General features: G+C 37.9%; 1 protein-coding gene across 2 annotated transcripts in view; it reads left to right on the top strand.

Annotated features, from left to right (window-relative positions):
- Positions 1-12,818, top strand: part of LOC131048987 (uncharacterized) — a 185,283-nt gene that overhangs the window by 32,184 nt on the left and 140,281 nt on the right. For both annotated transcript variants that reach the window (XM_057982981.2, XM_057982980.2), the window contains exons 2-4: positions 10,348-10,452; positions 11,792-11,873; positions 12,154-12,235. In XM_057982981.2, the coding sequence (XP_057838964.2) occupies positions 10,348-10,452; positions 11,792-11,873; positions 12,154-12,235 (269 nt within the window). The remainder of the gene's footprint in view (positions 1-10,347; positions 10,453-11,791; positions 11,874-12,153; positions 12,236-12,818) is intronic.

The following is a 12,818-nucleotide window of genomic DNA, read 5'->3' as shown; positions in this document are numbered from 1 at the left end:
ATTAATAAATAATTTCCTTTTGTGCTCACAAGATTTGAAATTTCCAAATATGGAATAGGAACACATCCTTTTTACTTTGGGTTCCAAAACATGCAATATATGTTCGTCTTGGGTCAAGATACATAAGCATTTGCTCATCAATTCACTCAAAAACAAGTGCATCTAGGATACATCTCAAAGCTTAATTCATATGGTTGTCTCTTTCACTCTACTAGGAATACATTTTCTTCTCTTCTCTCATCCTTTACTTAGGGTTCTCTCTGGAGGTTCAAGCAATCCACTCTCCTACATATAACTGGAGGATGATGATAATCACCTCGGTAATTATTAAAATTATTGAAAATATTATGTGTATAGTTGAATCAGCTCATTAGAGGGTTGTTCTTTCCATGTAAGACAAACTCGGTATTTTAGGAGGCTTTTAGTTCACTGGAGCTTCATTCTCTGCAGGTTTTTAATTCACATGCAGGTATCAACTAGAAGTTTGACAACAATCAGGTACCAACTTGGCCGAGTCAATTGAATATTTTTTTATTCTCACATCAAATTGTGGCCAAGTTGAAGGTGGCTTTGTTTCTAACATACTCTATCAAATGACAAATAGATGCCTCTGGAAGGTGGCTTTGTTTCTAACGTATACATTCAGAATAGATGCCCTCATTGTGTATTGTAAGGATATGATTCCAGAAGAAGCATTTTCAGGGATCAAACTTGATATCAGCCACTTGAGGATCTTTGGTAGTTCAGTATATGTCCATGTTCCTAAAGAGAAGAGAACCAAGTTGGAACCTTCTGGGAATGTAATATCCCTACATTAATAATACCATTATTACCATTTCTTTCCCCTTGCACTTAATATATGTATAATGATTCAATAGATTATAAATGAATTATTACTATTATTGTATATGAAATGATTATAACATTAGGTATTCATATCAATATTAATATTAATATTTATTAATCTTAATATTAACATTAATGTATGTGAACTAACAATATTAATAATATTACCATATCTACATTGAACTAAGAAATGATATTAAAATATTATCATTCAACATATATAAACCTTATATTAAGAAATAACATAGAAAAATAAAAAGAGAAAGAAATATTAATAATGGTCATACACGAAACGACACATTAGTATCTATTTTTAAGATGCATTCTTTCCTAAAAGAAGTCACACCCATATTCAAAAAGGAAGGTGTGACTTTTCAAACACCGACGGGTATATTAAGATGGGCAAATTTCCAACCAAAGGGGAGGAGGAAGAAAATAAGGGAAGAGGATTGCAGTACTGGGCACAAAGGGTGACAGGCTGGAGCAACCTTATTGGTGAGTATACCTTCCTCAATTGCTGACTGTATTCAACAACAACTTAACTCAGTACTTTCATTAAATACGATTCTATTCTTTGTGAAGATTTTCTTATTAATAATATTAACAATGAAAACAAAGCAATAATAATGATAATAATAATATATATATGTATATATATAAGAATATTGGAAAGAACAATGGAAATCTGAGCAAATATATGTATACGTAAATAAATTAGAGATCTGTTCTGCACAACAAATAAACAAAATTAAAGATTCACCAATCTAATAAATACAATGGATTTAAATATCTGAAATGTGACTTCAGTAATTAACTATAACATTCTGAGATAAGACTGAAAAATCAGTCCACGCAGTCTTGTAATATAATTTCTTAAAACTAATCTAATCTTCAAACTAATTTCGTATTTCTCCACATCCCCAAGGGAGATGGGAGCTGCTAGGGAGGGGCGGAGTAATTCCATCCGATACGATGCCCCAAGGGTGAAAGACTCCTCCTGAAATCTGGGCTGCATGCCCCAAGGGTGAATGGATTGAGTTCAGTAATCTGGGCTAACTTGAGAGTTGGTTTCAAGCGCCCTAGATAGCCAAACCCTCTTCTGGGAATAGGGATGGAACAGTAGGAAATTAGAGGATGATTTTTTAAGAAGTTCTCTTATAAGATGCGGTTAATTATGCCTAATTAAGGTAGTAACATAGATATTGTTGGTTAATTGGCAGAGTATAATTAGGGGACATTATAGGCAAGAAAGAGATTCTTGTGGGTTACAACGAAACCTCTAAAGCTTTCAGAATTTACATTCTAGGTTAGAAGTAAATTGAGTTAGTAGAGATGTTACTTTTGAAGAAAATAATGCATTCAAAAGATCTAAAGGTTCCATTATAGAGATTGATAATGAAGTTAATGATAATCAAGACATGGATATTGATCATGATACTGAGATTCAAAGGGAGTCTACATAACCTGTAGAACATAGTGATCCAATTGAGCCTATGGATCCTACCGATGGGCCTAGAGATATCATCGTGAGTAAGAAGAGACCCCTTTGGGTGAGGAACACCATTCAAGAGGTAGAAAAGTTTGCAGCTCCTAGAGGCCCTTTCAGAGAAAGTAGGAGACCTTAGAAGTTCTCCAACTATGTTGCATTAATGTGCAATATCATTAAGACAGAACCATCTAGCGCTGAAGAAGCCATGAATCAACAAGCATGGAAGAATGCCATGGATGACGAATATCAGTCTATCTTCAAGAACGATGTTTGGGATATTGTGCCTAGACCTAAAGGTAAGTCAGTTGTATCCTCCAAATGGTTGTTTAAAATTAAACATGCTGCTGATGGAAGTATTGAAAAATACAAAGCTAGATTTGTAGCTCCTGGATTTTCTCAGAAAGAAGGCATAGATTATGAAGAAACCTTTGCCCTTGTTGCTTGATACACTTCTATTAGAACTATCATAGCTATTGCTGTAGCTAAAGGATGAAAATTACATTAGATGGATGTAAAGACAACTTTTCTAAATGGTGTCATTGAGGAAGAGGTTTATATCGAGCAGATAGAAGGTTTTGTGACTCGTGAGAAAGAATCTCATGTATGCAGATTAAAGAAAACACTATATGGTCTTAAACAGGTCCCTCGTGCTTCGTATGAAAGAATTGACAAGTATTTGGTAAGCTTGGGTTTCTGTAAGAATAATGCTGATCCTAACCTTTACGTTAAAGTATTTGATGGTGAAATGCTAATTCTGGTTTTATATGTGGATGATTTATTTCTAACTAGTGAAGATCATCTCATTCTTTGATGGAAGAAAGAATTGACTTCAGAATTTGAAATGAAAGATTTAGGTCTCATGCATTTCTTCCTAGGGTTAGATGTATGGCAAAGATCTAATAAGATTATTCTAAGTCAAGGAAAATATACTATTGATATTTTGAAGAGATTTGGAATGTTAGTGTGAGATTTTGCCAAGATCAAGGGCTCAATGAAAAATATAATAGAGAGACAAAATATTGATAGGAATAAATTGTATTCTATCAAGATGAAAATACTGATCAACTGGATCATCAAGTGTTACATACAATGAATATGAGCTTGCTTATATAGGCAAGGCTATATGGATATGTGAGCACACAAACATGACATGTGGCTCAATAAGAAACAAGGGTAGGTAGGAAATAGGTGTGGGTAGGTATGAGAAACAATATAATATTCCACATGAGGTGGATCACCCACTGAATGTGGAATGTAACAACAAGATAAGTCCACAAAAGGTGGAAATTCTCCTACACACACTATCCCAATGTGGCACAAACACCCAAGTGTCTCATACCCAAACTACTATAAAATGCATTTCCTAAGTAAACTTAAGTAAAGTGTAATAATATCCATGATGAATAATTATTTACACCAACACCCCCCCTTAAGTGCAACTTAGGGGAATGCACTTAAGTCTACAATGCAACTAAGCAATGCAAGATGAGTCCCGACTACTAGGCCATGTTAGGTACCCATTTACAAATGCAAACACATGCAAACCAATGCAATGAAATCTCTCACAAAGTGGGGAAAGAGAGAAAAACCCAATGGGAAAAATTCCTCCCCCAAAAGAGAGATAAAAACTAGATACAAAGAACTCTCATAGAAGTGTGTGAGGAACAAAACCCATGCGAGGAAAAAGTCGCTCCCATATGAGAGAAGAAGAAGAGAGACTAGGAAGCCCCCCCTCAATGTGGAATCTGCACCAATGATAGAAGTTCGATGATGAATGAAGAAATTGCTCCACGAACATCGAACCACGTTCCTCCCCTTAGGATTCAAGCATGAAGGGAAGATGAAGAAAAAATATTCATGATGAAAGGAATCTCTGAAAACTGCTCAAGTGTCCCCATGTCGATGCTGAAGGTTACCCCCTCCAAAGGTGGTAAACTGCTCCACATTGCTGAAAAAGGCACTCCAAGATGTAGTGGAGAAGAATGTAGAACAATATCCGAAGACTCATATGTCTCCTCAAAAGATAAAGAGACGTCCTCCAACTGTTGGACAAAAGTATCCACAATCATGTCAACCTCTAAAGTTTGATCATGTAGAGAATGCACAAGAGGTTCAGAGTGATCCCTCGCAACAATCGAAGAAGGATCATCTTCATCAAAGAGAAGATGAATATCATCAATGATGTCTCCCAAATTTGCAATGTAGGACTCCACAAACAAACTTGCAATGTCTGTCAAGTAGGCATCCCAATCAACTGAAGCTGGAAGACATGGAATATCCTGCTGCACTGAATCACAAGAAGGCAAAACCGTCGCACTAGCTGCATCATTAGGTGCAATAGGTGGTGTGATATCAAGAGAAGGAGATGAAATGCAAGGCTCAAGAATGGGGTCACATGTGAGAATCCCCAAGTTCAAGTGCCCAATGTTCTCCTCAAAATCTGAATCATCAACATAGGAAGAATCAACCTTATCAATAGGACCAAAATGTGAAAAAGAGTACAACTGAGATGCATGATCAACCACCCCAATCGCAATGATAGCTCCACTCTCCAAGTCTCTAATGATAACTGAATCAAGTGTGAACTACACAGTTTTCCTAGTTGCTCTATGTGTGATTTGATAGATGGAAAGAAGATTGTTTGTCAAGTGGGGTACACACAACACATCATTGAAGGAGTTATCCCCAATGGCAATAGATCCTTTCCCAATCACATCCATGTATGTATGATTGCCCATCAAAATCTACAACATGTGGCAAGGCTCAAATATAGAAAACATAGACTGTGAAGATGCCATATGATGAGAAGCCACTGAATCTAAAAGCCATCTCCCTGAATCATGACTTGTAGTAGCACAAAGAGCTTGTCCCTTTCCTTTATTTGTCCCAAAAGAGTGATCCTTTCCTTTATCCTTGGAAGAAGAAGCCGATGTAGACATTCTAGAAGGTAGGTTGATTTTGTTCTTCTCAAGAAGATTCTTCAACTCATCAATATCCTTCTTATAACAATGATGTTCATCATGTCCTGACTTCTTGCAATATCCACAAAAAAGATTGTCCTTATATGATTTCCTCTTAGGTGAGAATGGTGAATCACCTTGTTGTGGAGAGGAAGATTGTGCTCCATCTTGTTGTGGTTTTGACTTAGGTTGCTTTTGATTCTTTCATTTTCCTTGTTTGCTTTGATTCCCTTTGTTAGCCACCAAAGCTTGTGACTTTGAATATTTGAGAATCCCCATCGTGGTCAACTTAGATTGCTCAAGTATCAACATCTCCGTGAATGAATCAAATGAGGGAGAAGTGTATGAGGAACCTTGAGCTAACCTATGGGTGTGAAAGCTAGATACAAAGGATGCATACTCTGAAGGAAGCTTGTCCAACAAGTTGTAAACCAATTGAGCATCCTTTTTGTCAATTCCACAATCCTTTAGCTTTGCTCTTAGCTCATTTGCTTTTGTGACATAATCTTGGATTGTATCAAAATCCTTGGGATCTAAAGTTGTGAGTTCACCATCAAGCTTGTAGCCCTTAATCTCATCAACTTGACCATACAATTTTTGAAAAATATCCCAAGCCTCTTTAATTGTGGTACACTTATCAATGTGAAAAATGAGATCATCTGATACATACTTTCTAAGAGTTCCGAGTGCCATAGCATTTTTAGTAAGCCATTCAATTTGAGCATTAGGATCAGCCTTAGGATTAGGTGGTGCTGTAATAGTTTCATTTACATAATGAATGAGTCCTTTTTCCATTAGTTTACTCCATGCCTTAATCTTCCATGATGCATAATTATGAGGAGTTAAAAGTGGAAATTTAGGAGAACCCATAGCACCAAAATGAAAAAACACAAGATAGAGAGAGGCACAATCACACAAGACACCCCCCCAAAATACTCAATCAAGAACACCCCCCCCCAAAAAAAAAATGGTGATTTGACACTCTATACTTAGTGCATATACAATGGGCCACTTGCAAAACAAGGCAAAGTGGACTTCTGATTTCAATTTACTTCTTCTCAAAAGAAGATATAAGGGACTTCAACAAATATTGCTAGTGATCTAAACTGAGATCCAAGCGAAATACAAGTACCAAATATGCCAAGAATGGCCAAATACTGAAAGTACAATTTCTACTCAAAATCACTACAAACAAATGGCATATTATGAAAGTAGATGAAAAATTATGCACTTTCAAAAAAAACGGCACCTGAAAAGGAGGTTCTATGACTCCAAACGAAGCCTCCGAAGTTGCAAAATCGGGGATTAGATAGGTACGGTCATGAAGATCTGCAATTTCTGAAAAGTCTGTCCATCCAAATCAGAAAATTCTTCCACCACTGTGAAGAGCACGAAATTCTAGCCCATTTCAAAAAAATTTGCACCAAAAAAAGAGCAAAAATGAGCAAGATATGGCCTTCCAAAGTTGAACTGCAAAACTGAAAAGCTCAAGGAGAGGGGGTTAAAAAAATTTCAAAATACTGTTGACGTGGCGCTGACGTCAGCAAATCATGAGCTTAAAATTGACGATCGTATGACCGTCATCAGACTGTCATTCCCCCTTCTTGTTGTACGAATGATGACGTCATCTACTGACGTGGCAGTGTTGACTGAGCAAGTGATGTGGCGGTACGGTAGGCAAAGGTGTTCGATGACGTGGCAGAGGCTGATTGGATAGGTGGTGTGCCACGTCATAGTATGGAAATGTTGTTGAGGTGGTAGAGATCTCTGCGTGGCTCGGAGTCCGTGTGGGGCCTGATAGGAAGAGGTGTCAGCGGGGAGGCTGGGTCCAGTTGGCAGATAAGGTTGGCGGTGTAGTGGCCGAACGACGGCGTGGGCTCGGATTGGAGGGACCGACAAGGTTGCGTTGGAGTGGAGTAGGGCTGTCGAGCGAGGGCCGGAGTTGGGAAGCTGTGCGGTGGCCGGACGGCGGGGTCGGGGCCCGGGCCCGGAGCGCCAGTGGACGTGGAGCCGGTGGAAAAAGTGCCGCCGGGCGGTGGTTGCATTCGTTGATGGTGGGAGCACGGGCGGAAGTTTGCCGAAAAGGAGGTGAAAGGACTGCAGAGGCTGTCGGGAGAAGAACGCAGCACAGTGCCTGGTGGGGGTTGCGTTGACCTGTGGCTGTCGGAGTACGAGGGCCCTGCAATCTGTGGATAGAGTATGGAGGTCATGGGGGGGTTTGCAGACCCCCCAAAAGATTTTTTTTATTTTTATTTTTTCACTGTCGCTTTTTTTCGAATTTTTTTTTTCAGAAAATAATTTTTAAATTTTTTTTCGAAATCCGTACGACTATAGTCAAATAGGCAAAAAAATTTTCTCACCAAATATAGTCGACTTTACCGTGATGTCCAAATCGCTGTATGACGCCCCCAAAAAATGAAGATCCCCAAATCCGAAAATTGAAGCCTCCAAAAATGACTAATCAAAGATGCCCTTTAGGCTCTGATACCATGTGAGATTTTGCCAAGATCAAGGGCTCAATGAAAAATACAATAGAGACACAAAATATTGATAGGAATAAACTATATTCTATGAAGATGAAAATATAGATCAACTGGATCATCAAGTGTTACATACAATGAATATGAGCCTGCTTATATAGGCAAGGCTATATGGATATGTGAGCACACAAACATGACATGTGGCTCAATAAGAAACAAGGGTAGGTAGGAAATAGGTGTGGGTAGGTAGGAGAAACAATATAATATTCCACATGAGGTGGATCACCCACTGAATGTGGAATGTAACAACAAGATAAGTCCACAAAAGGTGGAAATTCTCCTACACACACTATCCCAATGTGGCACAAACACCCAAGTGTCTCATGCCCAAACTACTATGAAATGCATTTCCTAAGTAAACTTAAGTAAAGTGTAATAATATCCACGATGAATAATTATTTACACAAACAATTAGATTGTAAACCTATGCTTACTCCTATGGAGACTAACCTGAAGAAATTAAGTACATCTGCAGTTGATTCAGGTTTTGCAGATCTTACTGAGTATATGCAATTGATTGGATCCTTGATGTATCTAGTTAACACTAGACCTGACATTTGCTATGCAGTGAGTGCTCTTAGCCAGTTCATGTGTGAACCAAGGCAGGTTCACCTTGTTGCAGCCAAGCATATCTTGAGATATTTGCGTGGCACAATTGGCTATGGCTTGAAGTACTCCACCAATACAGTCATTACCTTGGAAGGCTATTCTGACTCTGATTGGGCAGGAAGTGTTACTGATAGGAAGAGCACTTCTGGAGTTTGCTTCAGCTTGGGATCCACAATGATTTCCTAGTGCAACAGGAAACAGTTTTCAGTAGCATTGAGTACCGCGGAAGTAGTATATATTGCAGCTTGTGTGGCATCTAGAGAAGCAGTGTGGCTTGAAAGCTCCTTCCAGGATGGTTTGGATAACCTTGGGAGCCTACAGTTATCCATAGTGATAACTAGAGATGTATAAAGCTTTCTATCAACCCTGTGTTTCATGACAGATCAAAGCATGTGGAAACTTAGTATCACTATATTCGGGATATGGTGCAAAGGAATGCTATTTTAGCTGAAGCACATCAGCATTGATGAGCAGACAACAAATGTTCTCACCAAGCCTCTTGCTCGAGTAAAGTTTGAATACTTTTGAAACAAGCTTGGAGTTGTGGAGAACGAAGCTCTAGCCGAGAGGGAGTCTCAGCATCAGTGATACATTAAGTTGTATCATCCACCCTCTGCGAGTAGGCATGGTGGTAATGCACTCTTCTCTAGGAGAAGTTTGAGGTGAAAGCCCTCTTCCACCCTTTGTGAGTAGGCATGGTGGTAATGCACTCTTCTCTAGGAGAAGTTTGAGGTGAAAGCCCTCTTCCACCCTTTGTGAGTAGGCATGGTGGATCCACCCTCTGCGAGTAGGTATGGTGGATGTCATGGAAGAAATTCCATGACTTAGCACTTGTGCTTGTTCACTCTCTGGGAGTAGCTATGGTGAACGTCATCCATGGGAGTAGCCATGGTGGTTGTGTTCATTTGCATTTTCATGGGAGTAGCTATGATGGTTGTCACTATGTGACTTGGATATTGAGAAGGACTCCTTCCTAGATAAGAGGGAGTGTTGTTGTTGTAGCTAGGTCGGGTCCTTCTAGGGCCGACCTAGCACGATTAAATGTCTAAGTGGCCTGTCGCCCTTAGCCATGATAAATGGGCGAATTAATTATGCAAGATGATGTAACTTGTAATGTATTGGTTTGGTCCTAAATGGGCAAATTAATTATGCAAGATGATGTAACTTGTAATGTATTGGTCTGGCCTCATTTGGGGCGATTCATATAACTTGTAAATATGATGTAACTTGCAATAGGTCCTGACCTATATGCGTAACTTGTAACTCATAATGTAATTCTTGGCACCAAAATATGCAAGGCCGACTAGAGGTCTATTGAGGTAAAAGAAACCTATATATGCAAGGTGATTTGAGATCAAATCAAAATCCATAAGCAGCGAACTACTTCTGATTAAGATCAGCGAATTATCTCTTGATTAGGCGAATCACCTAGGGATCCTGAATCTGTCTAAAGGCTGGCGAATTTGTATTCCAAGCTGAGCGAACATCTTTCAATGCTGTCAAATGAAGTTACAGTGACAGCAATCTGCATTTGAAGGATCGTCAAGGTCATAGCATTTCAGATAAGTCTGCCCTAGCGTGGGAATGTTGTAATTGTGCTAGTGTGTTTGATCTAATATAAACTGAGATAATTGTTGCTGGGTTTTTCACCTCCAAGAGGGAGGTTTTCCCAGGGTATCTTTGTGTCTTGTGTGCATTTTGTGTTTTCTGTTTGTCACTGTCAATCTGATTACTAAAATTAACAGTGGGCAGTTTGCAGGATTAAAATATTTTATTTGTGTTCAGCTTGCAGTAACTATGAGAAGTGGCTTTGTTGATCGATGGTGTAAGTTAGTATGATTTTTGATGATTTATTTTTAATTTGTATGATTCATCCGTTGGATCTTGTTTTAATCCAATTCAGGAGGGTCTCAGGAACCTGCACAAGTGAAGAGAAGAGAAAATTACTGGAGGAAAAAGGATATGATGCATTCTTATTCAAGGCAGAGGATACTCTGCAAGAACTCAAGTAAGTACATGAACTTATCCTTTTGAGGTTTAATGCCCCTTAATTGTACTTGAATCCCAAAGTCATGAACTTAAACTCAGAGGGAAGCCTGAGTTTTTAAAATTCAGGAGCTGGCAGTCTCATTGTCTGACGATTAGCATTTTACTTTCCTTCCTGTGTTTTTACTATTTTACGAGAATTGTGCATAAACACTCATGACAGAATAAATGTATATTCTGTTCTGTTTTCCTGTATAGGTGGGTTTTGCGAAAGAATTTATGTGGTTGCATGAAATTTTAACATGTTTTTCAGGATTAATGAAATGGAAGTACACGTTTCAACATTTTTTTGTATGATAGATGCATTTTCTATTCTGTAACCCATCTTATTGGCTGTCCTCATAACATATCTAAAGGGGACTCTGTCAAATGTAGAGGCTAGATGTAGATTATTGCTAAGGAGCTTGCCAATTTGCTGATATCATCTCTTTATGGGGTCTCATAAGCCAGCTTGCTTGCTGTCTGGGCTGTGACTGACCTTTACCTTTTTATGGCAGTATTTGGAATTTCATAAATGTTTTAAGAGTCAAGAGCTTTTCACATTCCCTACCTAATGGCCATTGTCACAGCTACATTAGTTGAGGATACTGATTTGGAGCTTGAAAACTATCAGAAGCAGTAAAGAAAAAGGAGGTGTCTGTTTCAAGTGACAACTATTTGCACAGGCTTCAAGCAGGAGAGGGTCTGTTCAGGAAAGGTCTTTATATAATTATCGTTGGATAGCTTGCATATCCATCCTTCCAATTGTCAGTAGATAGAAGGCTTCAAATTGTGAGAGCTGTTTTGGAGTCTCTAGCTTATGAAGCCGCTAAACCCTTTGCTGTTGTGTACACTTGACAATAATAACAGAAGATGATGAGACACAACACATTATTATTTGTTTGAGACAGTTTGAAATTGGTGTTTCCAATTAAATGTGTGTGACACATGAGAATGTGTGCTTCAGTGTTTCTATGTCTTTGAAATAACTTGTAGTCGGATTTAAGCTTGATAAATATATAAATAATTTTCCTTTATTATTAAATTTGTTTTAGCTTTAGAAATTCTTTGATAAACACCATTAGCTATAATCTATGTTTTGGTTGATTCATTTCTCATTTCTTTCTCTACGAGGCATCCCTTGTTTTGCAAAATTCCTTGATTTTACAATCATGATTGCAATCAATTTATGATGTCTTCTTTTCAGCACTTCCAGCTGGATGTTTAAAAGACAAATGATACTTCCCCTGATCTGATTTCTTTTTGGTAAGTTCTTTCTTCTCACCTTTCTGAAACTCGCATTGAAATGAATTTGATTGCAGACTAGCTGGTGTGAGAGCCCTCTATGATGCAACACACATCATGAATTCGATTCCTCCAAGCATTGAAGCTAGGAAAGATCCGGTCAGATCATATCTTGAAGTTTTTTGTTTATGTAATTGAATTTATTTTGATTTTTGCAGTAATTGTGGCTCAACATGTCGAATTATTAGTATTTTTTTGGCTTAAAGATAACCAGTCAACATTTCAATACCCTCTCCACCCAAAAATGAAAAGATGTCAAATGTCTTGGAAATAAGTTTTTTTCATCAACATGGAAACATTGAACACTGTATTCTATTCTGAAATTATTGAAATTTGTATGCCTGCCACTTTTTTGTCAATTACACATGATATGTGGCAGGTAATATTTCAACTTGGACAAATATTACGGCAGGCAATAGTGAATGGAAATATTTGTTGGTTAGGTTACTTGTCATCAACTAGTAAGTATGATTCTGTTTCATTAAATTGCCATAGTGCATAAGCCTTTCCATTGGTATGAGAAAATAATTGCACAGATTATATCCAGTGCTTTCTGCTATTCTATACATTTTCGTTTGATCAAAATTGCTATAGTGCATGGTATTTTCATTTAGTTGGATAAAATATCCATATGGATTGTGGCCAGTGATTTTGTTGTTGTATATCCAGTGCTTTCTGCTATTCTATACATTTTCCTTTGATCAAAATTGCTATAGTGCATGGTATTTTCATTTAGTTGGATAAAATATCCATATGGATTGTGGCCAGTGATTTTGTTGTTGCTTGTCTCATCACAATATACTCTCTGGTATAGTGATCAAAAGCAGAGCTTGTGTACTCATTTTTTGTCTAAAGACAAGTTGTTAAATGCTCCCATAATTTGATCATATGCACATTTATGATGTTAAGTGGGACATAAAATGGCCTTTTGGTAATTTTATAAATTGAATTTTAAATTGCTTCATTACTTATAAAATTTTATAAGCATGTTAGAATGGCCAGGTTGTGATAATTGCTGATAAGTAGTGCATATGTGGAGTTTAT

The sequence above is a fragment of the Cryptomeria japonica genome, chromosome 4, assembly GCF_030272615.1.
Source record: "Cryptomeria japonica chromosome 4, Sugi_1.0, whole genome shotgun sequence".
Classification (NCBI taxonomy): domain Eukaryota; kingdom Viridiplantae; phylum Streptophyta; class Pinopsida; order Cupressales; family Cupressaceae; genus Cryptomeria; species Cryptomeria japonica.
The sequence above is the reverse complement of the archived record's forward strand: the minus strand, read 5'-3'. Positions and strand labels throughout refer to the sequence as shown.